The sequence below is a fragment of the Lycium barbarum genome, chromosome 11 (genome assembly GCF_019175385.1).
Source record: "Lycium barbarum isolate Lr01 chromosome 11, ASM1917538v2, whole genome shotgun sequence".
Classification (NCBI taxonomy): Eukaryota; Viridiplantae; Streptophyta; class Magnoliopsida; order Solanales; family Solanaceae; genus Lycium; species Lycium barbarum.
In genome coordinates, this window is record NC_083347.1 from 3,241,300 (window position 1) to 3,267,053 (window position 25,754).

The 25,754-nt window shown below is 35.7% G+C and overlaps 2 protein-coding genes and 2 non-coding genes across 4 annotated transcripts; 2 read left to right on the forward strand and 2 right to left on the reverse strand.

The window, feature by feature from the left end:
* Window positions 1-361: 361 nt before the first annotated feature.
* LOC132617917 (GDSL esterase/lipase At5g55050) lies at window positions 362-6,921 on the reverse strand. The gene is made up of 5 exons (XM_060332981.1): window positions 4,926-6,921; window positions 3,298-3,422; window positions 2,469-2,684; window positions 1,507-1,759; window positions 362-682 (listed from the first exon to the last, which is right to left on the reverse strand). The coding sequence occupies exons 1-5, from the start codon at window positions 5,185-5,187 to the stop codon at window positions 462-464; spliced, it is 1,077 nt and encodes a 358-aa protein (XP_060188964.1). The 5' UTR covers window positions 5,188-6,921; the 3' UTR covers window positions 362-461.
* Window positions 6,455-6,527, forward strand: TRNAF-GAA (transfer RNA phenylalanine (anticodon GAA)). The gene has a single exon. It is a non-coding gene; the product is annotated as a tRNA-Phe (tRNA).
* Window positions 6,922-7,185: 264 nt separating the features above from the next.
* On the reverse strand, window positions 7,186-14,327 carry LOC132617918 (GDSL esterase/lipase At5g55050-like). Its single transcript, XM_060332982.1, has 5 exons — window positions 13,906-14,327; window positions 11,435-11,559; window positions 9,097-9,333; window positions 8,213-8,468; window positions 7,186-7,469 (listed from the first exon to the last, which is right to left on the reverse strand). The coding sequence occupies exons 1-5, from the start codon at window positions 14,135-14,137 to the stop codon at window positions 7,249-7,251; spliced, it is 1,071 nt and encodes a 356-aa protein (XP_060188965.1). The 5' UTR covers window positions 14,138-14,327; the 3' UTR covers window positions 7,186-7,248.
* TRNAF-GAA (transfer RNA phenylalanine (anticodon GAA)) lies at window positions 9,802-9,874 on the forward strand. The gene has a single exon. It is a non-coding gene; the product is annotated as a tRNA-Phe (tRNA).
* Window positions 14,328-25,754: the final 11,427 nt, after the last annotated feature.

Genomic DNA, 25,754 nt, shown 5'->3' on the forward strand with positions numbered 1-25,754 from the left:
AAAAAATAATTATAAACATTACACTTGTATAATATGGGTTAACCCATAACCAACCCACCCATTTATCACCCAACCCATATTTAACCACATGAAATATGGGCGGTTTGAAACCCAATCTGTTTTTGTTCAAACCATTTTCAACCAAACCAAATCCAACCAAACCCACCCATTTGCCACTTCTAGCTGTAACATACGCTGCTTTCAGAAGTTGAAGAAAATAGTTTCTTCCCATAAGTACTTTTTGAAAGTTTTGCCAAGCACAAATAGCTACACTTCTGATAATTTTACAAAATAAACAAATTTCGGAAGCTTAGTCAAACAGACTATTTGTTGAGATGATAGAACATACTGATATCAAGTATATAGTCCCATGAAAACAAATTCTTATTTATGTTATTAAAATATTTTTTTGGATAGGCTACACTAGGAAAGTACCATGTGCTGTAGATAATTGACTGATTCTACAAAGCAAGTAGCTTGGTTAAATTCATCGAGGTTACATATTGTTTTGTATCATTGAAAAGAGTATTAACAAGAATTTTGGATGCTGCTTCCGTAGGATGAACTTTATCCCAGAAAAAGTGATCACTCCTGTTGGGACAATATTTTGAAATAGGAATGCAAGGAACGTCTGCATATAATCTCCCCATCCCACAACAAGCCGCTTTAACCTCAAGAAAACCTGAAAATAAAACAATTTTTATAATGGTGAGAGAGAGAGAGATCAAAGTTTTGAATGGGTATTTATAGAAATTAGAAACATACAAGAAGAAAAAAAAAACATTGTGTAGGAAGGTGATAGAGGTGGCAAAGGGTTGAATTAAACAAGAACAAGTCAAAATAGGTCAAATTAATAAACATGTCATAACTCAATTCATCCAAAGTTTGTTGGCGAATCAAAATAGATTAGGTCAAGATGAGTCAAGAAACATATCATAATTCAGCACGCAAGATGTGAGCTAACATGCCCTTCTTTTTCATTTTGCTTTTTGGAAAAAAAAAACAATATGGAAGCTAATGTATTTTTCTTAAATTATTAAATCCGATTTTTTAAATTAATATTATACTCAGTTTCCAAATATGATTTTATATAATTAAATTTGTATTGCATTTTGACCTGTTAAGTTACTATTTGATCCGTTTCGACCCAATTATTTGATGTCTTATTTTGAATTCAATTAATTGGTTTTAAGTCAACAAAGGGGTCATATTGCGATCCATTTAGATTTGAATTTATTAAAAATGGACTAAGATTCAGCAAAAGAGTCAATAGGTCTTGTGAGAATTAAATACGAATGCACAACAACAAATGCATACTGCTCCTATCTTGAGAAGATAGAGAGATAATTTCAGATACGCCCTCAATTCAAGGAACGATAAAAAGAGGCAGTAGCAATAAACAAAACAAACAATGAGATAACTGAGGCTAAAGAAACAAGTCGTAATGCAGATCTACAAAAATCATAATAAACACTGCTAAATAAAAAATGAAATTGTAAATTATACCGTATTTTGTTGGATTTTGGATGAGATCACCCGACAAACTGTAGATGTCAAAGTAGGAGTAGTTGAAATCTTCCTTTAGCTGTGACTTCAATTTTTGCAACATTGATTGTAAGCCTTTATTATAAATCCTCGCCCAATAGTTTGCCTTATCGTTACAATTATCAGTTGGGTTCAAAATTCTTTGCGCCGGAATGCACCCAATTTGTCCTATCCCAACAATCACAAATTTATGTGCACCTAGACCTTGTAATTTCTGTAATCAAAACCAAAATAACTTCAGTAGGCTAGCATTATTTCCCTACAATTAATGTGAATTTTGCATAGGATCAGTAAATTGTACTAACACTAATAATAAAGTCACATGAGTAATTTTTTTTTTGTTACATTAAAATAATTGAACTTTATTCATTATAATAGTAAAGCATCAATTTACTTCTGTCACACTAGAAAAATGAACTGTGCCCATTATCACATTAAATAACAAAACTTTAACTACAATTACAGTAAAGTCACCTTGATGGGTATGTTTATCGTTACCATGAGAGTGAATGCAATTCGGTAATTTTACTGTTATATCGAGTAAAATTTAGTTATTACCTTAATATGACAAAGAATAGCTACGTGATTTTACTGTTATAATGGTCAATTCACTACTAGAAACACAACGATCCATTGGAAATCCGTCAGAAATTGTTTATTTCGTCGGGATATTTTCGTCAGGATTCCTATGGAAACGTCCGTCGAAAAATATATGTTTCTAGTTGTTTTAAAGTTTAGGGAATCTAACTGTTATATTGAGCAAAATTCAGTTATTTTAATGTGGCAGAAAATAGTTTGATGAGTTTATTGTTATAATAATAAAGTCCAGTAAAAAAGAAGAACAAATTAAGGGATTATGTTACACCATTTTTTTTTCCTTGTTGTTTAATTAATAAAATATTGTCGAGGCTAGAAGAACATACCTTTAGCTGGTCCGCAAAGGTGGATAGCATTAAATCGATGTACTCTTGTGGTGATTTGGTGATAGGGATTTTGGAAAGGTCATTGCTTCCAATAACAACAGCAAATAGAGAACTTGACATGTGCCTTTTTGCTGCACTTTCTCCTATCTTTTTAATCAATCTTTGTTGCACTTCGGTGAAGTACTCAACTTGTTTTGAGAGGTATATTGTGCCATTCTGTCACAGAGAAAAAAATAAAACAAGAATTAAGAAACTCATATAGAAAAAGGCAAACACGATTCTTAAAATACTTGTCATTTAAGAAGGAAACAAGAAAGAATTAATGATTTCTCTCTAATTATAATCTTAGCATTAGTGGAACGAGTTTTATTAAAGAAAGATTGATTTGATTGAAAGATCAAAGAATAAAAAAGAGTAAATAAGTCATTTGACTCTTTATTAATGTTTTCTCGGAAGATATGTAAAAGACTAATATGACAGGTATATTGGAAAAAGGGAGTATAATAAAAAGAGAAGCACCAACCTCCCTTTAATTAATGGGTTGGTTTCACAAAGACGGTAAGATTTCAAAATATAAGTACTACTTTTTTTTTTTTTATTATTATCTCGACAAAATGTCTAAATGAGAAATACGAGAGTCAAGCATACCAAATTTTCAGTATGAGATCAGAGATAAATTTTCTTTTTAAGATAAATTTCATGTACTTAGGAACTACAAAATAATTAGGGTACCAAACTAAGAATAACTTTGAAAAACTCATAATCAAACAGAGAAAATTGAACTATTTCAATAATAATATAAAATAAGATAGAATAAATATGCTCTTACAAGAGGATGGTCATTGGTGCTATTTAAAATTCCAGCTCCTCCCGAGGCAAAGCTTACACCTTTCAGAAAGAGGTCATTCTTGTTGGAAAGATACGGCGGAGGTGTTGGTAAACCAACATTTTCAGCTGTTACATAAAAGTCATTAATTTTTCAAAATTAAGTATCATTTATTTTTTCTTTACCACAAAGGTAAGGGTAAGATTTGCCTACATCCTACCCTCTCTAGACTCCACTTGTGGATTACACTTGGTGTTGTTGTTGTAGTACTATCATTTCTTGTAAATGTTTCGCCTAATTAACACTCCGCTAATTAGAGATGTAAGAGTAAACTTGATGAAAAGTGATAAATACTTCTTATTTTATAAAGCGCTAAGTAGGTGTTTGTCCATACGATTTCATATATTGATTTCAAATCAGCGTTTGTTTATGAAATTTGCACAAAAATTCAGCTTCAACTTTATATCATGATTGTAAATCCCAAATTCTCCAACAAGGCATGATTTGGGATTACAAAGCATGATTTCAAATTTTTTAAATGTCAAACTTGCCATAAGTTTTTTTTTTATATATATATATATATATATATATTATTTTTTTTGAAAAAAACAAAGATACATAAGTTGGTAGATATATTTAACAGCCATGTTTACCAACCATTTTTATCAAATATAAAAAAAAGATCTGCAAGTTGGTAGTATATTTATAACAAATTTACTCTTACCAGCAACTCATTTAAAGAGTAGTTATACTACAACTCATGTTCAATTTTTCTTTTTATCGAACTAAAGTTTGATCTATAGATGTTATATTTTTATAAAGGTCTTCTAGTAGTGTATTAACTTTGTTATGAATTATGATTTGCTTATTTTGTAAGATTGTATAAGAATTGAGAAAATTTTGATAGTTTTCACATCTTGTTTGGTTTTTATGTTTATGACAAAATACAACTTAAGAAATCTAAATTGCATGTCCAAACAAAACTTCAACTTCAAATCATTCAGATTCCAAATCACTGATCTCATATCATGATTTCAAATCATATTCAAACAGGGCCTAAATATTTTGGAACAAATTTAATACATTAATGATCTTGGGCCTAACTCAAACTAAAAAAAAAATAGCTCATGAGGTTAGGATTTTTCAAAACCATATAAAGAGACTTATTTAAAATTCTCAACAACGTGGGACTCACATATGGAGGAGCATGGACACTATAATATTGGGCCTAACATCGGGCAAACACCAAATTGGGATGAACATGGGCTATGATACCATGACAAAAAAAAAAAAAAAAAAATCTTGGTAACTCAAACAAAAAATTAGCTCATGAAGTGAGGATTGCTCAAGATCGTATAAATTTACCTAATTTTATATTTTCAACTGATGTGAGACTCAACAACTAAAACAACAAATACTTGAGACAAAAAGTACTCCCTCTATCCCAATTTTTGTGAAGGTGGTTGATTAGGCACAAAGTTTAAAAGTAAAAGATTGTGTTTTAAAAAAAAAAATGTGGTCTAAAACAAGTCATATATATTTGTGTAATTATAGAAAGACGTAATTCTTTTTCGGGTTGAAAAAAAAGTATTGCGTAAATTGAGATAATGAAAGTAGTATTTAGTATTTACCAAAAAAATCAGCAGCATTTTTCCCATTGCTGAATCTTCCTGTTGGTTTGCCACCAGGAAAATCAATTCCATTGAAAGGAAAATTTGCCCTGAATATAGTCTCAAAGTAATTGTTGTTCCCCACATCTACTAGAGAGTCACCAAACACATACATGGCTGTTACCTTTTGTGCTCTTAACATATTCAATTGCAAAAGTAAGAGAATTGCAATTAAACAACATGAATGTAGCAATTTAGTTTTGACAGAAGAGCAGGCTTCCATTCTTGCTCAGCTCCAATATGATGTGGACAATAAAACTATTTTTGTGCGTTTATTTAAGGAGCTAGAAGGGTAGAAGAAATCTAAAAGGTGTTTAATTAATTTAATGTCATAATCAGAAAGGGTAAATAGTTATAAATAAGTTCTTAGAAAGAGCCGAAATAATTAAATTAACTATTAAAGGCAATGCAATCTTGTGTGTCAAAACGTGGAAAAAAAGATTAAAATGAAATCATGATAATCTCACAACAGCAATTTTTTCTGGAAAACCAAAGGCGCAGAGTAAATATGCTTTCTTAAGATCGTAGCTAAAATATACACCTTCCGTCCCAAAAGAAGTATTACCGTAACAAAAATCACGTCCGTTAAGAAATCAATATAGACAATATGAAGTTTACTAAACTATCCCTATTTATTAGATGTTTTTTGAGAATTAAGCAATATTAAAGAGGACTATTTCTTTAATGCTAAGGGGATAGTTGGAAACATGTGCCAATTTTTGTATTGAATTCCTAAGGTGACACTTATTTTGGACAACTTTTTTTTGTTAAGGTGACACTTATTTTGAGATGGAGCGAGTATTATCGTAAATTCACTTAATTTTGTATCAATAAAGTCACTTAACTTTTGAATTTTCTTTTACAAAGTCATTCAACTTAATTTTGTAACAATAATGTCACTAAACTTTTTTTTTCTTTTCTTACAAACTCACTCTACAGTTATTGAAAATTTCTGACTTAGCAAAATAAGCTGATTTGTTATGTCATATGAACCTGGACCCACACTAAATAATACAGTATCAAAAGACCCATATCAAAAGCGAGTCTGATTGCTTAAGATGGACGTATCCAAAAAAAAAAAGTAAATTAAGAACTAAAATTGTTCACTATATTAGTGTAGAGAGGGTATTCAGTAACGTGACTTTTCAGACTCAATTTTTTACAGATTTTTATCTTAATTGAATTTGATCGAATATAACTTTTTGATGTAGGTAACTTATTGAATAGCTTAGGAACAAGAAAATAACGAGTCATTTTCTTCGGTATGGATGTTTGTCATATTTAACTGACTATTTCGGTGTATTCTAAGTTGTCGCATGTCGTGTTATCTTATTTTGTTGCGTAAGACAGAACTATTTATTTGCTATATTTTGACAAAAGGTCAAACAAGAGAAAACAAGTAAACAAAGATAAGACTTGTTATGGGTTATGTAAAAGAAGAGATATCCCTTACCTGTAATATCTAACATTTGACAATACAAAGACATCTAGCGGGGATAGCTCAGTTGGGAGAGCGTCAGACTGAAGATCTGAAGGTCACGTGTTCGATCCACGTTCACCGCATTTTTCACGTTTTCCTTTTCATCCAGTTTAGTTTTTTAAAAGCAAGATCTAATACGCAGTTTTCTGGTTAATTCATTCTCTGAAGCTTCATACTGTGTTCAAGGCCGCTTGCTACATCAAGAGCCAAGCTTTATCTTCATCAATATGATTTCAATTACGGTCTTTTTATCTTTATATTTTACTTGTCGTTCATATCACTGGGTCAATAATTCAACCTATATTGTTTCATCACTACGTGTGTGAGCCAGACATAACGGGCTAACCGCTAATGTAGTATTGTATAATGTGCTCGATCTGTGCTCACTGCATAAATTTTATTAGACGGGAAAGCGTTTCATATATAGATTTCTAACGCTCGAACTCGATACCTTTGATTAAGGACGAACATATCTTGCTACATGCCATGGTGCTCCTAATTAGTATAGTCATTCGCCTTGAGTAGAGCCAACTAATAATTACTAGTGCTCCTAATTAAATTTTATCCAACTCCATATATAATCTGATGCCGAAATTGATAGAAGCAGCAAATAAAATAACGAGACCATCTCTCAAAAACAAAATAGGCAAAGCTTTTACTTTAGATATTTGCAAGAAATTACAAACAAAAGTGTAATTCAATGATAGTATATATATATATATATAGAGAGAGAGAGAGAGAGAGAGACAAAAACCTGTCTACAAAATTAACTTGATTTTCTTTTCCTGTGCTCAATATGCAAAACTACAAGGCAATCAGTTGCTTCACATTCAGTGGAAAAACATATTGGTTGGTTCCATCAAAAGCTGTATTAATAATAATACGATTAGCAGCTTCAGTAGGATGATATCTATCCCAAAAAACATGGCTACTTCTGTTGGAGCAAAATACGGCAAGTGGGGTGCATGGAAGTTTAGCTCTTAGTCTTCCAAATCCACAACATGCACCTTTCGCTTCACTAAAACCTGAAAAAAACATTTCATCTCAGCCAAATCAAATACTGAATAATTTAGGAAGTTGAAAAAATGGTACAAAATAACGGCCAATGTCAATTTGAATAGAAGAAAATAAAGATATCTGGGAGAAGTTTGCGGTTTTAGTCTGTGAACTTTTGAAAAATTGTTGTGTTTGGTTCTTGTAATATTTTATTTACACATTAACCTCCAGTTAATTGAAATGTTCACGTTTGATCCTTCTGCTTGTGATTTTTTACAAACTTAACAGATTATTAACTGTTAAACCATTTAATTATCCGTGTGTTATATTTAAATTTATAATGTTACTCCATATCCTATGGTAATATTTATAGTTGTAAAAAATTAAGTAAATCACAAATTTCTATGTAAAAAGAGCCAAAAAAAAATGCAAATTTTAATTTATTCAAGGTTTAATACGCTAAATAAATATTCAAAAGGGACAAAATCAAAATTCATTAATAACTAAAGGATCAAAATTGCAAATATCGCTCATACTAAAATTGTCCATGTGATAGTATTCTATGCTCAATAGCTTAAGTTCTAGATCCACCTCTTTTATAAGAGCATAGCCCAAGTCAAATGTATGTAAAATATATGTGTTTATGCTAAGAATAGTGGATGCATGCAGTAGTATTTCAAAAACACACCAACTTAAAATTATAGATCCGTCTCTATGACAGACAAGAAATTAAAATGAGTAATTGCGATTAATTATTGAAATCGGAACTTACCGTAAGTAGCTGGATTCTGGATGACATTGAGCAACAAATTGTATGTGTCCAAGAATGTGTAATTGATATCCTTCAGCTCAGCCTTCAATCCTAGTAGCATAGACTGAACTTGTTGGTTATATTTGTTTGCCCAGAAATTAGCTTGTTCGGAGCATTCACCAGATTTATTTGCACTTTGGTATCTTAGCAATGGAATGCATCCAACTGATCCTACTGCTGTAATCACAAATTTACGTGCACCTAGACCATGCAGTTTCTGAAATAAAACAAAAAAATACAAATAAGATTTCCAATATTATATTGTACTGAAGCTACTGGGTTCGAGCGGTGGAAGCAGCTACTAATACTATTTCATTAGGGTAGGTTGTCTACATCACACCCAATAAGGTGCGGCCCTTCTCTGGAACCTGCTACCACCATGCTGCTCTTTTACTGTAGTTAGTGTTATCGGGGAAAATTCAAGTTTTGCTAAATTGGAATTTCGTTTTGGCTTTGTAAATTCTGAAGGAATTCTACTACATACTCAACCCAAAAAGTGGGAATTTAAATTCCTTAAGGACAAAAATTACTCCATCAAGGCCATCAATTTTCTATTTCCGGCAAGTTCTCGGAAAATCCGTCCGTTGATTTTGCATTACAATAAGGGAGAGGTAAAAAAGTAGCAGCCCACAGGTGTTTACATCATGTTAATGGATGCATGACATGTCTTTGTATATAGATTTTAACACATAACCATGATTAATTAACATGCATTTTCACCTCATTAAATTATTTCACTATAGGAAATCTAAATATTGGTGTAACCACCGGGGGCGAGTAAATATTTACTGGGAAAAGCTTAATTAATGTAACTTTGGCTATTAGGTGGTAGAAAATGAATGTACCTTGAGCTCGCCTTGTAGAATAGAGACCATTTGATCAACGTATTGCTGGGGTGCTGTTGCCTTTGGGAGTTTTGAATCGGATTTAAAATAATTAATTATATCATTACTTCCAATGACAACACCAAGTATGGACTTTGATAGTTGCTTCATTGCACCATCAGCTCCTAGCTGCTTCACCAATCTTTGTTGCACAAATGAGAAAAACTGCACTTGTTGAGAAAAATGAAGTGCTTTACTCTGCAAATAAAGAAAATACTTCTTTTTACATGAATGTTATCATCTAACCGTAGCATTCTAGGCGGAGCTAGCATTGAAAGTACGAACAATAACAATATACCCAATGCAATCTCATTTTTGGGGAGGATTACGCAGACCTTACCCCTACCTTGGGGAGGCAGAGGGTTGTTTCCGAAAGTCCCTCGACTCAAGTGCGGCAAAGCATTGAGAGTACGAGTTTGGTAGAATTCGGCTGTTTAAATCCAAATATTATATTATTTGTTGATAAATTCACTTAATATGCATATATAATAACCTTCAGAATCTATAAGAATTCAAATTTTGAAGTCTCTTCCGAGTATTCTAGTGATTTCATGCATTAATTCCTTCATCCTATGAAAAATAATATTCATATATTCCGGTTGAGCCCAAAAGGGTTTTTTTATTACTAAGCAGATAAATAAATTAATAAAGGACCGCAAGCATATAGCGGGGATAGCTCAGTTGGGAGAGCGTCAGACTGAAGATCTGAAGGTCACGTGTTCGATCCACGTTCACCGCATTTTATGTTTTCTTTTCATTAGTTTTTGTTGGACATAATGGGGCTAATGCCATTGCGGCCCATGAAACTTTTTGTTTTCATTTATTTGATCAATGTGTCACCTAGAGCCTGTTTGGATAGGCTTAAAAAAAGTTGCTTATAAGCTGAAAATAACTTATAAGCCGGGAAAAAAAAATTGGGCTGCTTTAGATAAGCTAAGCCAAATGAGCTAAATTATTTTTTTAGGCTTATTTTAGCACAAAATGACTTATAATCTGGCCAGTCAAACACTCCAAAAAGCTGAAAACAGCTTATAAGTCATTCCAAACGGCTCCTAATTTTTAACTGAGGTTTAAGGCATAGATTTGGTTGAAACTTGAAAAAAGAAATTGTGAAGTTGTGTTGAAAAATAATTTTGTAAGTTAAAATTGCTTTTGACATAAATTTTACTTGAAAAAAGTTGAATGTTTGTGAGTGGAAGAGAAAATTGGCCCAAACTAGTTTTTGAAACTTGATTTTTTTTTCTTTCAAAAACTGATCAAATTCCATGAACAAACAACGTTTTCAATTTTTTGGAAACAAATACCCAAATTTTATGTCCAAACGGGAGATTAGTTTCATGTACCTTATCTATAATGTAAAATAAAAAAATGTCCAATTGAAAAATAACGGCGAGAGGCATTCAGGAAATAATCGACGATTGTGGTTGAGATGAATAAGATACCTCGACTCTTAACCAGAAATCACAGGCTTGAACCCCGTGAATAGAAAAAGATCATGATAAAGAGCATTTTTATCCTTTAATGAGTCTAACGCGGCAGTCGACATTGATCCAATTAGATCGAAGGCCCAAAACAAATACCCAAAGCCGGAGAAAATCAAAAAGAGGTACTCAAGAGTAGAGGGGCATGGTCTGGTATTTGAAACTTTGGTACGGTAATTTCGGTTTCGATTTCTAAAAATACTATACCATTACCGTACCAAATTAATTCGGTATGGTTCGGTATTTTAAAGTTCGGTTTTGGTATTTTACGGTACGGTAAATCGGTACCATAGTTTGTCCGACTTCGACTTCATATACTCATATTGTGGAGAATTATGACTTCCGCTACTTAAGAAACGTCTCAAGTATTATGTATTAAACACCTTATACATGTAAAAATATTTAAAAGAAAGTACAAGCAATCTCTTTTGCAAAATCAATTACACAAAAAAGACATTTAAATCAAGATAGAGTAGTCAAAGTTCCAACGTTTAAACAATTAATTTTCTAATAATACTAGTTTACATATTTGTTAGTATTATAATTTAAAGATATATGAATTGTATATGTAATTATATACTTCGGTATGGTATTTCGATATTTTCTTTATGAATACCGAATACCAAACCTTTTAAAAATGCATACCAAATACCGTACCATTATACCGAAACCGCGGTATAAAAAATTTCAATTTCAGTATGATAATCGGTATACCGTACTATGCCCACCCTACTCAGGAGATATCTAAATGCATTTCAGAAAGAAAAAAATTATAAAAAGAAAAAAGGTGAATTATGTAAGATGAATTTATGTCTTACAATTAGGTCACCATTGGTGGTGTTGAAGACTCCAGCTCCACCAGAAGCAAAGCTTACACCTTTGGGGAACTGACTATTCTTGTCGGCCAAGTATGGGGGAGGTGTTGGTATTCCTAATTTCTCAGCTGCCAAACAATAAAAAGGCAAAAATTAATTAGTTACGTTATATAAATATAATAAATAAATAAATAAAAAATTACGTGATGTTCCCATGTTTGCATCCATAATTCCACATGCATAAAACAATACAAAATGGATGTCACCCGATAAAAAGGATAAAAGAAGAGATATTATTATAGCTAGAGGTGTCAAAATGGGATGGCCTAGCCCAACACAACCCAGCCCTAAAGGGCCAAAGAATTAAATAGGCTAGGACGGACTGACCCTTTTAGTTGAAGGGCCGGAAAATGGCAGCCCAACCCAGCCCTACGCGGGCCGCGGGCTAGCCCTTTAAGTTTTTTCGTCTTCCGAAATAACATTTTCTAAGTGATTTTCGGTATAATTTAAACATGAAACTTTTACAATATGAAATAGAATCTTCTATCACACATTCTTGAGCAAATCCATATCATAGAAGAAAAAAAAATCAAGAGAACAAATATAAATTATTATTTTTGATCACTAATTCAAATCACGTTTAAAAGAAATTAAACATAATATAATTTCTAAGACTAAAAAGTAATACTCCAGTTTCTAATTTACTACTTAGTAAGTACATTTTTTTTCTCATTACTTTTTATCTTTTTGTTTAATTTATTTATATTATTTTTTAAATTAATTAATTTTTTTTTCCGATCTCAAGGGCTGGCCTCAGCCCAACCCTTGAGGCCGGCGGGCCAAGAGAGGTTGTGCTTGTGTGCCTCACTTCTATATGAGCCAAAGAAATCTTAACCCAACTCTACTTAAATAAAGGGTTGGGTTGGGTCGGTCTCGCGGACCAAGCCCATATTGGCCTGGTCCAAATAAAGAAGAAAAAAAAAGCTAAAGTTTGCTCCATCACTCAATATAGAATCAATCCTCCACCGTCAAGTTTATAGTGGCATCAGTTGTGCTTGTATACAAAGAGCAATTGACACCCCATTTTAATAAAGAAATAAAATATATATTTGTCTGGAATTATTTTATATTTCTGCCTTTTTATTTTATGTGATATTATTTGACTGAACAGAAGTTAAGAAAAAACTAAATAGATTATTTTAAAGTACTCTTAACACTTGTGTCATCTAAATCGTGCCATAACATTACTAGTTATGATTATTACAAAAATATATCATGAAAGATAAAATTATGAAATTTAAAAAGCATTATTATGATATGAAACATATGGAATATATAACTTAACGTATATGCATGAACGGGTCCTAAATATGTTCTCATCGCTCATTTTCGATAAGCATCTTTATTTATTTATTTATTTTTATTTATTTTAAACAAAAAAAAAAATTACCAAACAAAACTATGTCTTCATGTTAAAAAAAATAAAAAAACCTGAAACCTTCCAATTACAAGAATTGCGTGTAATACAGTTTGGTGGTGGTGGGGTTTTGCTGCATGCATCCAAGAGTTTGGTTTTCATGCACAATTTACATTACGTACCCCACTAGGAGTGATAGTCCCATTTTACAGTAAGTATGATTTCGACATTACAGTCGAATACGTGTGGTACCACAAAAATGTATGGTTGTATATAAATTGCTACTATCATGTAAAATCAATACTAAGGGTACGTTGGGTACAAAGGAAAATATTTTTGGTTTGTATACAGTAGCGAAATCAGGATTTTCACTCAGAAGGTTCGGAAAAACAACAAAAGCTAAATACAAAAAATAATGTTGTTCCTGAGAATTGAATCTAGAAATCTAGACAATTTTGAACACCCTGGACCACTTGAGCTAAACTTTTGCATTTGTTTAGGGTATCCAAAAGTATATATGTTTACATTAACACAAAAAATCTACCCTATATATACACTGTAATTTTTTGCCGAAGGTGTTCGGGTGAACACCATCACCACCCTCTAAATCTGCCCTTGTTTCATGTTTGTATATATGTTTGCTTGTGTTTAGTAAGTAAATAGAAAATATTATCTCCAAAAATTTTATAAATAATTTAGGCCAACACTATGAGGGAGTGGTGGGTTGGGTGGGGAAAGACAATCAACATGGAATGCCTCTTTGAAATTTGTTTTCTTTGCTTTTACCATGGAAAAAAATATTTTCAGAACATTAACCGGCCAAACATGAAAATATTGAAATTAAAACATTTTCCTTCGTACCAAACACATCCTAAGTGCCCGCATTTTTTGATTTTCCTTTTACCAAACAATCACGGATATGGAAAATAGACTAAATACTGGCTAAATAAAGGTTCAGTTACTTTACTATAACAAAATCATTTTATGTATTTTATTGTTGTAGCTCGTGAGTAGAATTCAGTGATCATATATAGGTGAAATTAAGATGAGAGCTTACCTAGAAAATCAGCAGTGTTTTTGCCATTGCAAAATCTTCCAGTAGGTTTTGCACCAGGATAATCAATACCATTATAAGGAAAATTAGCTTTAATAATGGAAACAAAATGGTTGTTATTGCCAACATCAATTAGAGAATCACCAAACATGTAAGCTGCTGGCACTGACTGTGCTTGAGATAGTTTAAAACATATGAGCAAGAAGAAGAAACTCAAAAAAGAAAAAACAGCCATTGATGATAAATTTGCAAAAAAAAGAAAAAAGATTTATGGCTATTTCTTCCACACTGAAAAAATTGTATGAGAAAGGGCACTATTTATAAACATGAATCGGTGTTGTGGTGGTTATTATTGCAAGGATAAGAAGACACAGAACCAGACAAGTTATTGTGTGAACAAGTTGAATTTTTTTGAGTGACAAGGAATTAGTATATGCTATTTGATGGCCACATCTTAAATATTGGCCTTCTAAAACGGAGCTGCTTTTTTGTGTCTGTATCTAATATGTATGAGGACTCTTTTTTAAACTTAGTCGTATAATAATTAATAGTCGTAATCCATATGTCTAGCTGGAGTTCGAGCTCCGAAGTGAGTACAATTAAGGGAAAAGAACGTCGCTGCCCTTGAAAATGAAATAACTATCCGTTCATACATCTCTTACTTTCATGCCCCTAAAATTATTTACCCGAAATGCCCTCAAAATTATGATATCGATGCGGTATATAAAAAAACTAAGATGGTATCATGTGCATTTATTCAAGAGATAAACGTTTTTTAAAAAACCTCTATGATATCATCATCTTATATATATATACTATGATGGTATCGTGGAAAACTGCTTCAGTCCTTCAATGAGACACTGTTCAATTCTCTGTGATACTATCGTGGTACATAAATATATTGACACGATATCATGGAGGACAGTCCTCTTAGTCCTTCATGATACCATCATGACATATCAAAATAATGCGATGGTATCATGGAGGAAGGATTTTGGGCAGGGAATACTCGGGTACATATTTTCGGTTGGTTGGGTAAGAAGCGAAATTAGTTTAGGAAGGGCATGAACGGATAAATATTTTACATTTAGAGATATTTTATGTTGTTTACCTTATAATTAATGGTAATATTTTTGTATATATTTTTTTAAAATTAGAAATTCGAGTTTCAGCTCCGAAAATGAAAAATCTTTTACTAATAGGGAGTGCTTCATTTCCTTAGAGGTCATTTGACGCAAAACAGGGTTATCCCACGATTATAATCTCACCTCTTGTATCAGTCAGCTTACCAAAATTTTGATATAAAACTTATAACGGTACTAGGTAATACCAACAACCGAACAATAGATAAATGTAAGTTCAAATCCTAATCCTGATAATCAAACAACCACTTAGTGAATCGACACGGAATAAATCCAAAGTAATCGGAATAGTGATTTTTGAATGATGGAATCTAAAGAAAATCGTAAATCGTTCAGTTTAAAATTTATTATAACTAAAAATATGTTTATGTAATCAATGAAATGTATTTGAGTCTCTGTATAACATTAGTGTCATATAAAATGAAATATGCAAATATAAATAATAATTAAATATCATTAGACATCTATGTTGTCCAAGTTCTGTCAAGGCCATAACTTGTTGTACTAAAATACTTATTATGAAAGAAATTATAAAAATGCAACAAAACGGATTCGAGAAGACTCCAATATCATTGCTTAGTAGTGGAGCCAAGTGTGACTACTGTTTTGGTTGCTCAGAAGATATTCTTTTTTTTTTTTTAACTCAAAAAATATTCTAAATTTTAGAAAAACTGCCAGACTGGTAAAGCACTTCTTGTAAATTGAAAAAAATGAACCTAATTTTAATCGAAAGTAATAAAAAGAAATATGTTTTTTTCTTAAAGAGAAGCCAAAAAGGGTAATTGTCCAATGAAACTTTCGAGTGATGTGTTCATAGCTTTTAGATAGTATTATTAACATCAATAAATAGCTTTCTCAAATGATGCGCTGAATTTTGTAAAGCTGGTGATTCTAGAATCAGATTCACACGTTTTTTGGATCAATGAAAGCTCCTTTTGGTAGATAAATACTCCACCCGCCCATTTTTTTCGGGAATTTTACACTGTATGCTAATTATGGCAAAATATTTATCCGTTTTAGCCCATCCTTTTAAAATTACCCGCCATAGCCATTTTTTCCCTCTTCAGTTTTTTACTAGTCTTATACATAATTATACACTTTTATATAAGGTGTATACATTGTCTACAATAGGTGTATAAAGTTGTATATTGTTGTATAAAGGTGAATATTCAAGTTGTGCCATGAAATGTTGGGCGGTAAGTTTTTAATTTAAAATATGGGCTATGAATATGTAATTTTGACCCATAAATTGTTTATAACTAAAATTTTCCCTTTTTTCAGTATAATAAAAATAGTTGTTCATTTTTACTTTTTCAATTTGAAAAAACAAGAGATATACCATTTTATGCCTATTTTACCCTTATTATTAATAACTCGGCTTTCTCAATTCATCTGCAACACTTTGGAATTATAGTTGGGAGCAAAATTTCTAGGTATGTTTAGTTGATTTATGAATAAGTAATTACTAGGGATAATATAAAACTATTATTTATTTATTGCTCGTTAAGAGGTATGTAAATCAATATTGGACAAGTATAAATGAATGAAGGGATTAAAGTAAAGTAAATAGATAAACCTAGCTCCTATCCCTATCAAAAATTCAAGAGTTGGGGACTAAAGTTGTCGTAAGTTGTAAATATCTTTTAAGTACATCACAAAGATATATCTTTAAATTTAAGGGCATAGTTGGAAACACTTGCCAATTTTCGTCTTGAATTTCTAAGTTGTTTATCCCGAAATTAGGTAATCAATTGAATTTATAAGTGAGGTATAGGATATGTGTACAAACTTTAATCTATTTTGGTTTTTGAGGGAATATATATATATATATGGATTCGTGTATAATGGTTTGTAGATATGAATATATATGTTAATAACTTGGATAAATATGTTGCATGTGTTGCTATGGATGATTAAGTAAAATGATATTAGAAGAGTGAAGCTAAACAATAATGCTCCACAGATTCAGACTAAAGAGAGAAATAATATTTTGACATGCTATTACAATGCTCTAGATTCCAACAAGCTAACCCTTAAAAGTAGGGAAATGCTCTCCATTTATAGTTTTGCCCTATGGGTCTTGTATACAACATAAAACTCTTTTAGAATAAAGTAAACCCTAAAAGGATAAGGTTGGGTCATACGGTCTGACACCGTACGGCCGTCGGTACAATGTAACAGAACCATGTTGACGCGTGGCGATTTTATAACTGATTAACCGGACTAACGGCCACGATCAACTCGGTCATGCTGAAACCGGACCAACGACCACGATCAACTCGGTCATGCTGAAACCGGACCAACGGCCACGATCAACTCGATCATGCTGAAATCGGACCAACGGCCATGATCAACTCGGTCATGCTGAAACCTGACTGGCTGTGATGCGGAGTTTGGTCCGGTATCACCGGACCAAACAAATTAGCTTCACTTTTCTCAGGTCAACCGCAGCCGGTGCAATATTATCAGTTCTAAGGGAAGACTCGGTGATCATGCCTGTCTCTTCTTATCTCCGGTCCCCGATCTCACCGGTCTTGCTTATATCCGGTTTTTACCGTATACAGATAGTCCCCACACTTCCCGGACTATAATTTTACCGGAGTAACGGAAAGTGGTTGAATCAACAAACCGGTGATGCCATAAGCCCGTTCTTATCTTTAAATTTTTGGCGGGAACAGTTGTGTCACGTCTCTCAGCCGTCAGCCACGTGTCTTACCCCGAGTGGTCGACTTTGGCAACCGCCTTAACGCACGTCTCTTCAACTCACGTCTCATTAATTGTGGGACACGTGTCACCCTCCGGTTGGCTGGCCTCTGTAACCGTTTCAATCCCCCATGCCTATATAAGGCTTTTAACCCTCTCATTTTACCACTTTCACTTCTAATTCTTACTTCTCCACCTCTGATCGTCTTCCTCTTCCATTTTCTTACTTATTTTTTATTGCCAAAACAGACCAACTTTGTCAACTTCTCCATTGTTGTTCTTTGATCAAAAGTGCTTTTGCGTTTCTCCTCTAACTTTGCTATTTTAAAAACCTCTCAACTGTCTCTTCACTCTTATTATTTTTTGTAACTTGTTCCTTCTCCCTCATTCGAGTTCGCCGAACCTCCTTTTTTATTATCTAACTCAAATGTCTGCCAATACCGAAACCACCTCCCAGGATGTTCCCTCAGTTTCCTCTCAAGGGGCCGAGCCAACTTCACAACCCAGGGGCAAGACCGTCGTTGAGCCCACTACTTTGGACATAGTACCGTCCAAACCCAATTATAACAAAGAGTTTGAAGTTGAGAAACCTTCTCCGGTTGCGGATAGAGGTTTCGATGTAAGGCGATACCCATCGTCCATTACCGAGGATAAACTCGACCAAGTCCGGGCTGACTACGGATGGGATAACCATCCGGTGCAAGTGTTTGAACCCGGGCCCGACGAATCGATCACCGATTACAGGGAGGGATCCCTGTACGCTTATACCTATCCCTTTACACTCAAGTTCGACCCCCCAATCGACCCAATTATATTGGATATGTGCCGGACATATAATGTGACCTTGGCCCTAATTGGCCCGATAGTCTGGAGGACTGTGGCCTGCCTCCGGTTGTTGGCCAACGACGTAAAAAGGGAGTTTATGATGGCTCACTTCATCCGTTTATATTCTCCGAGGTTTTTTCGAGGGGGTGTGATCAAGCTCGCCAAGCGAAGCCGAAATCCAATCTTTTCGAAGATGGATGAAGACAGGGACCGAGGTTGGCTAGAGCGCTACGTCCGGGTGAGGACCCGGACATTATTTCAGCTGACTATATGCCCTTTCCGGAGAGGTGGAATAATAATCGTAAGTTCTTCAGTTCCTTCTTCAATAATTACCCTTGAACGCTTTGTTAAACACTTGCCCCCTCGTATTAAAATGGTTTCTCCCCTTCTTTATATCAGCCGTGGCATGGATACCTCCGGCTGTCCGGAACATGAATGAATGGGTTGGAGCTCTCCTCGATCAGCACACCCATGGAGAACTGACATGGGGAATCCTGTCGCGTGGTCGATGGATCGCCCAAAACCACGGTAATATTCTGCTTGATTTGGAACACATTATATCCTCATCTTTTTCTTTTCCCTTTTATAACATCTTCGGTATTCAAGTTTACCTAAGGGCTCGGTAGACCCAATACCGGAGCCAGCTGCAGAACCCGCTGTGCCGGCACCCGAATTTGATTCAGCGGGTACGCCCCGTATTATTGCTGCTGCCAACGAAAGGAGGAGAAACCCCTAGGACAAAGGGAAGAAACCGAAAAAGAGGGCAAGAAGCGTCGTTCGGACTCTAAAAGACGAAACATAGCCCGATTTCCTTGTTCGGAGGGTCGGTGTGACTTCCTCCGTTGACTCTATACCGGAGGAGGATACAACCATTCCGCCGTTTCCTTCAGCCGGGGAAGAACCGTTAGCTCCGGCATTGCACGCAGGTGGGGAAGAAGTTCTTTACCCGACTCCTTTAAGGTCAATTGAATATGTTGACATTTCAGGTGACGCTTCATCCGAGGAGACCCCCCTGCAAAGGACCAGAAGATTCAGGTTAAGCTTCATGTTGTACTTGCGGAGTACATCGAAGGTTTCCTGCAAATGCTTTAAATGGTCCTTTGTTTCCAGGGACTTGACCACCATGTCGTCAATATAAACTTCTAGTGTTTTCCCTATTTGTTCTTCAAACATTCCATTAACTAGGCGTTGGTAAGTTGCACCGGCATTTTTTAATCCGAAGGGCATGACATTGTAACAGTAAGTCCCATATCGGGTAATAAATGATGTTTTCTCTTGATCCTCCGGGTGCATCCGGATTTGGTTATACCCGGAGTAAGCATCGCGAAAACTTAACATCTCATGTCCGGCCGTCGCATCAATCATTCTATCGATGTGAGGCATCGGAAATGAATCCTTCGGGCATGCTTTGTTTAGATCCTTATAATCAATGCACATTCGAAATTTATTACCTTTTTTCGGCACCACTACTACGTTAGCTAGACAGTCCGGGTATTTTACCTCCTGGATAGAGCCTATTTTCAAAATCTTTGTTACCTCATCCTTCACGAAGGCGAGTTTTGTCTCTGCCATGGGCCTTCTCTTCTGCTTCACCGGGGGGAACCTCTCCCGTCAAGGCTGAACTTGTGAGTCGTCACTCCCGGTGGTACACTTGTCATATCTATATGGGACCATGCGAAACAATCGGCATTAGCTTGAAGAAATTTAATTAACTTGTTCCTGAGCTCTGTGGTTAACCCCGTGCCCAGGTATACCTTTCTATCCGGTAGATATTCGAACAAGATGATTTGCTCCAACTCCTCTACTGTTGACTTGGTTGCATCCGAGCCATCCGGCAAGACGAACGATCTGGGTATACCGAAATCATCCTCTTCATGCCCCGAGTACGACCCATTATGCTCCATTGTCGAACCCGTGTACTTTAGTTGCTATTTAAGGTCATTGCCGCCGATTGATTCATCTTCTTTTTTATCCGATTTTTTGGGAAGGGGTAATGCTTCCTCCACCGCGAACATCTCTCTTGCAGCGGGCTATTCTCCCCGGATGGTTTTTATCCCCTCCGGGGTCGGGAATTTCAGCAGCTGATGTAATGTCGATGGCACGACCCTCATGCTATGAATCCACGGTCTACCCAGCAATGCATTATACTTCACATCCCCTTCGATGACATAGAACACCGTTTGCTGAATGGTGCCGTCAATGTTGACCGGCAAAGAGATCTCCCCCTTCTTGGCTTCACTTGCCATATTGAATCCACTGAGCACTCGGGTTACCAGTACGATTTGGTTGAGTAGCCTTAGTTGTTCAACCACTCTCCACCGGATGATGTTGGTTGAACTACCTGGGTCAATCAAAATACGTTTAACTTGCGATTTAAAAATAAGAATAGAGATTACCAATGCATCATTATGCGGTTGAATGATACCTTCTGCATCCTCGTTGTTGAAAGAGATAGAACCCTCGGATACATAATCCCGGCTGCGCTTCTCACGAACAATGGAAACCTTTGTCTGTTTCATCACCGGCCCTCTAGGAGCATCAGTACCCCCGATTATCATGTTGATTATATGCTGAGGTTCCACTGGTTCGGCCCGTTTATGAGATTCATTTTCCTTGTAGTGGCTTTTAGCTCGTTCACTTAGCGATTCGCGAAGGTGGCCATTTTTCAGTAACCGAGCCACCTCCTATCTTAGTTGGCGACAGTCCTCAGTTCTGTGCCCATGGGTTTCATGATATTCACACATCACACGCTCGGGTCCCGCTGGCCCAGGTCTGACCTTAGTGGTCTCGGCCATTTTGCTTCTGCGATACGGCCAATAGCCCAGACGAGGTTCGAAGTGTTAACGTTGAAGTTGTACTCCGATATCCTTGACAAGTCTTTTTTGCTGGCCGAGCTTCCGACATCACTCCTAAATGAGAGACCTCGACTATTTGACGGGCGCTCGGTCCGTTTATCACCCCGACTAGAGGATTGGCTCGGGCCAACCCTAGATTTTTCCGACTCGAAGCATGGCTTTTCCAAATGAGAGTATGGCCGATATCTTTCCCTCGACGGTCTTGACTCCGGATCGTAATTTTTCCTCGATCTCTCATAGCTTTTGTTCATATTTACGGGCCCCGGTGGAAGTTCGAGTTGGTCATCCTCAACTCGAATCTTTGATTCGTATCTGTTATGGACATCCGCCCAGGTCATAGCCTCGTATTCCAGCAAGATTTCCTTTAGTTTGAACGAGGCCGTCGAGCTCCGAGGATTGAGCCCTTTGGTAAAAGCTTGTGCAGCCCATTCCTCTGGAAGCGGAGGGAGCTCCATCCGTTCCGAGGATTGAGCCCTTTGGTAAAAGCTTGTGCAGCCCATTCCTCTGGAAGCGGAGGGAGCTCCATCCGTTCCCTTTGGAACCGGTTGATAAATTCATGCAATAACTCATCATCCCTTTGGGCTATAAGGAAAATATCTGCCTTACGGGCCTGCACCTTTTTGGCACCGGCATGAGCTTTTATGAACGCATCCGCGAGCATTTCGAAAGAAGTGATTGAATGTTCGGGCAGATGGTCGTACCAAGTCAATGTTCCCTTTGACAGAGTTTCCCCAAACTTTTTCAACAACACGGATTCAATTTCATCCTCTTCAACATCATTGCCTTTTATGGCACAAGTGTATGAAGTCACGTGTTCTTGAGGGTCTGTTGTGTCGTCATATTTCTGGATATCCGATATTTTGAACCTCTTCGGGATCAATTTCGGAGCCGCACTCGGAGGAAAAGGCCTCTGAATGTACCTCTTCGAATCCGGTCCTTTCAGAATAGGCGGAGCCCCCGGGATCTGATCCACCCGAGAGTTATATGTTTCCACCCTCTTCTCAGTCGAGTCTACCCGCTTTGCCAATGTTTCGAGCATTCTCAGAACTTCGGTGGATGAACCAGCTCCGGACTCATTACTCTCGACCATCCGTGTTTCATCCCTTCTGGGTTCGGCAACACCTTTTGTCCTCTCCGGGGTCGTTTCATCATTTTTACTTTGCAACTGGGCTATTGCGACTCTTTGTTCGGCAATAGCAGCCCTCTGTTCCTGCAACATTTTAAAAATTAAATGTAATTTAATATCATCCGGGGTATCCGGCACTTTTCCGTCCTTGTGCTCGGGACAAAGTAATTGAATTGTGAGTATTTAAGGGATCGGTGGCCGGTGAGGCGGCATTCTCCTGGTTCAAGGTGTTCTGTCGGTTGAGGCCCTCCCTCGAATCAACGGAGTTTGGGTCAGTGGGTTCTGCTGGTAAGCCCCGTATCCCACTGTTCTCATTTTCGGCCACAATCTCGTTATTGTTGACGTGACCAGCTTGTTCACTGCTTGCCATTTGGTCCGTTTTCACAGAGACGAACAAAATATTTTTTCAATCTTAATAGGTAAGAGATAGAAACCAAGATCAAAGACCACTATTATCCTAGCCCCACGGTGGGCGCCAAATTGTTTACCTTGAAATTAGGTAATCAATTGAATTTGTAAGTGAGGTATAGGATATGTGGACAAACTTTAATCTATTTTGGTTTTTGAGGGAATATATATATATATATATATATATATATATATGGATTCGTGTATAATGGTTTGTAGATATGAATATATACTTTAATAACTTGGATAAATACGTTGCATATGTTGCTATGGATGATTAAGTAAAATGATATTAGAAGAGTGAAGCTAAACAATAATGCTCCACAGATTTGGACTAAAAAGAGAAATAATATTTTGACTTGCTATTACAATGCTCTAGATTCCAACAAGCTAACCCTTAAAAGTAGGGAAATGTCCCCTATTTATAGTTTTGCCCTATGGGCCTTGTATACAACATAAAACCCTTTTAGAATAAAGTAAACCCTAAAAGGATAAGGTTGGGCCGTACTGTCTGACACTCGTACGACCGTCGGTACAATGTGACAGAACGATGTTGACGCGTGGCGATTTTATAATTGATTAACCGGACCAATGGCCACGATCAACTCGGTCATACTGAAATCGGACCAACGACCACGATCAACTCGGTCATGCTGAAACCGGACCAACGGCCACGATCAACTCGGTCGTGCTGAAACCGGACCAACGACCACGATCAATTCGGTCATGCTGAAACCGGACTGGCTGTGATGCGGAGTTTGGTCCGGTGATACCGGACCAAACAAATTCGCTTCACTTTTCTCAGGTCAACCGCAGCCGGTGCAATATCACCAGTTCTAAGGGAAGACTCGGTGATCATGCCTGTCTCTTCTTATCTCCGGTTTCACCGGTCTTGCTTATATCCGATTTTTATCGTATACATAAGTTAACACTTATTTTGGAATACAAATTTTTTTCGCTAAGATGACACTTATTCTGAAACGGAGGGAGTAATTAAAATTTATATTTTAAAAAAATAGGACCGCATGTCAATTCCAAGTTTTCACTTCGAATAATTGAATGAATGGTTTAATGTCATATTAATTACTAGAAATAAAAACACCGACATGTTCCTCAACAATCAAAGTGGAATAATACTTTTATTTTCCCTTTTTGCCCCAAAGGGTGAATCTATCACATACAACCCATGCTTATTCTTTTTATTAATTAGTTAATAATAAGATCTCAAAGCTACCTTCCCACACGCACCCCACTTCCTCATTGTCTTTTAATCCAAAATATATTGCTTTTGGTAGCCTTCCATACTCCATAGCCTTGCCTTTTCCTGGAAATCCATATTCCATGACTCCAATAACAATAACATACCAGTGTATTTTCACAAATGGAGTCTGAGGAGGATAGAATGTACGTAGACCTTACCCCTATCTTTATGGGGTAAGGAGGCTGTTTTCGATAAATCCTCGAGAAAAAAACAGGCTTCGAAGTATGATATCCGAAAAAGAAAAAAGAAAAAAAGAAGAAGAAGAAGAAAGAAAGGCAACAAAGGAGTAAGATAAAAACAAAGATAGGGATAAAGTCTATTCCATGACTCCGTTTTCTAATATTGTTTACTCAAAACATCATAATCTCTTTTTCGGTTTTCTCTAAGCACACTTCTTTTAGGAAAAAAAGGGGCTTTAGTTCTTATGTTTTGCGAGAGTACATCTTCTTGTTTGAGACTTTGAGTCTTCGGACCTTTCTTTAAGTTATAATAATTTAATCAAAACACGGATTGTTAGAGTGATAAACGGTCATTCATTTTTAATTAGAGATTTCGAGTTCGAGAGTCACATTTGTTAAGACAAGTTTACCTCCAATATGAAATTTTTCAGGCACTGATTCAGATATAGTCAAGTCCCAATACTAATACCAGACTTCAGGTGAGACAAAAAAAATGTAAGTTACTGCTGTATAAGTTTGTGATTTGACCATATCCACTAATTGTTAGTCTTCTATTGAAATTTAACTCAATACTTGCAAAATGACAGAATGCCAGAATACATTTAATTCTTTTTTTCCCCTAAAAAAAGGAAAAGAAAAAAGGGGGACCATTAATTGGAACAATGGAATGTAAGTTGGGGTCCATCGTATAGCTGTATTACGTATTATCCTCCTAGTTGACGTTGAATTTTGTGTCGTATTTTCTACTGTATGTCGGGTCAATTTCAATGTAACTGGTGCTCCACTGCCTCTTTTATATTTGTTGTTTCACATTTCAGTTTCACCAAAATGCGGTATTCCCACTACAATTTTTCGGATCTCAATGGAAAATGGAAAATGTCAATTTGGGAAATATGAGTAATCCAAAACTATCAATTTCTAGGTAAACTTGTTGAAATTCATGCAATTTCTAGATGGATCTTCTACTCTGACTAAGTTGATACCCCACCATCGCACTATAATCCAAAGTATCTCGTGCCGATGCCGAGAAATTTGAAGAAATTGCACGGTTTGTCCTTTAAATGGACTGGTCTTTAATTTTTACCCTTTAAAATCAAACTTATGATGCTTAAACATAATTTGTGAGATATTATGATGCGAAAATATAAAGTTTGTCACAAGAAATACAAATTAAAGACCGGCACACAAAGGGAGAAAAGTGCAAATGACCCGAGAAATATTTATTCAGTTTCACAAAGCCCATACATGAATGTGAGCCTAATCTTTAAGTCGACAAGATAAGCTCAATCGAAGTGAACAAGTAGCAACTTTAAGGATCCCTATTTATGACATAGCCAAAGTTTATAAATTATT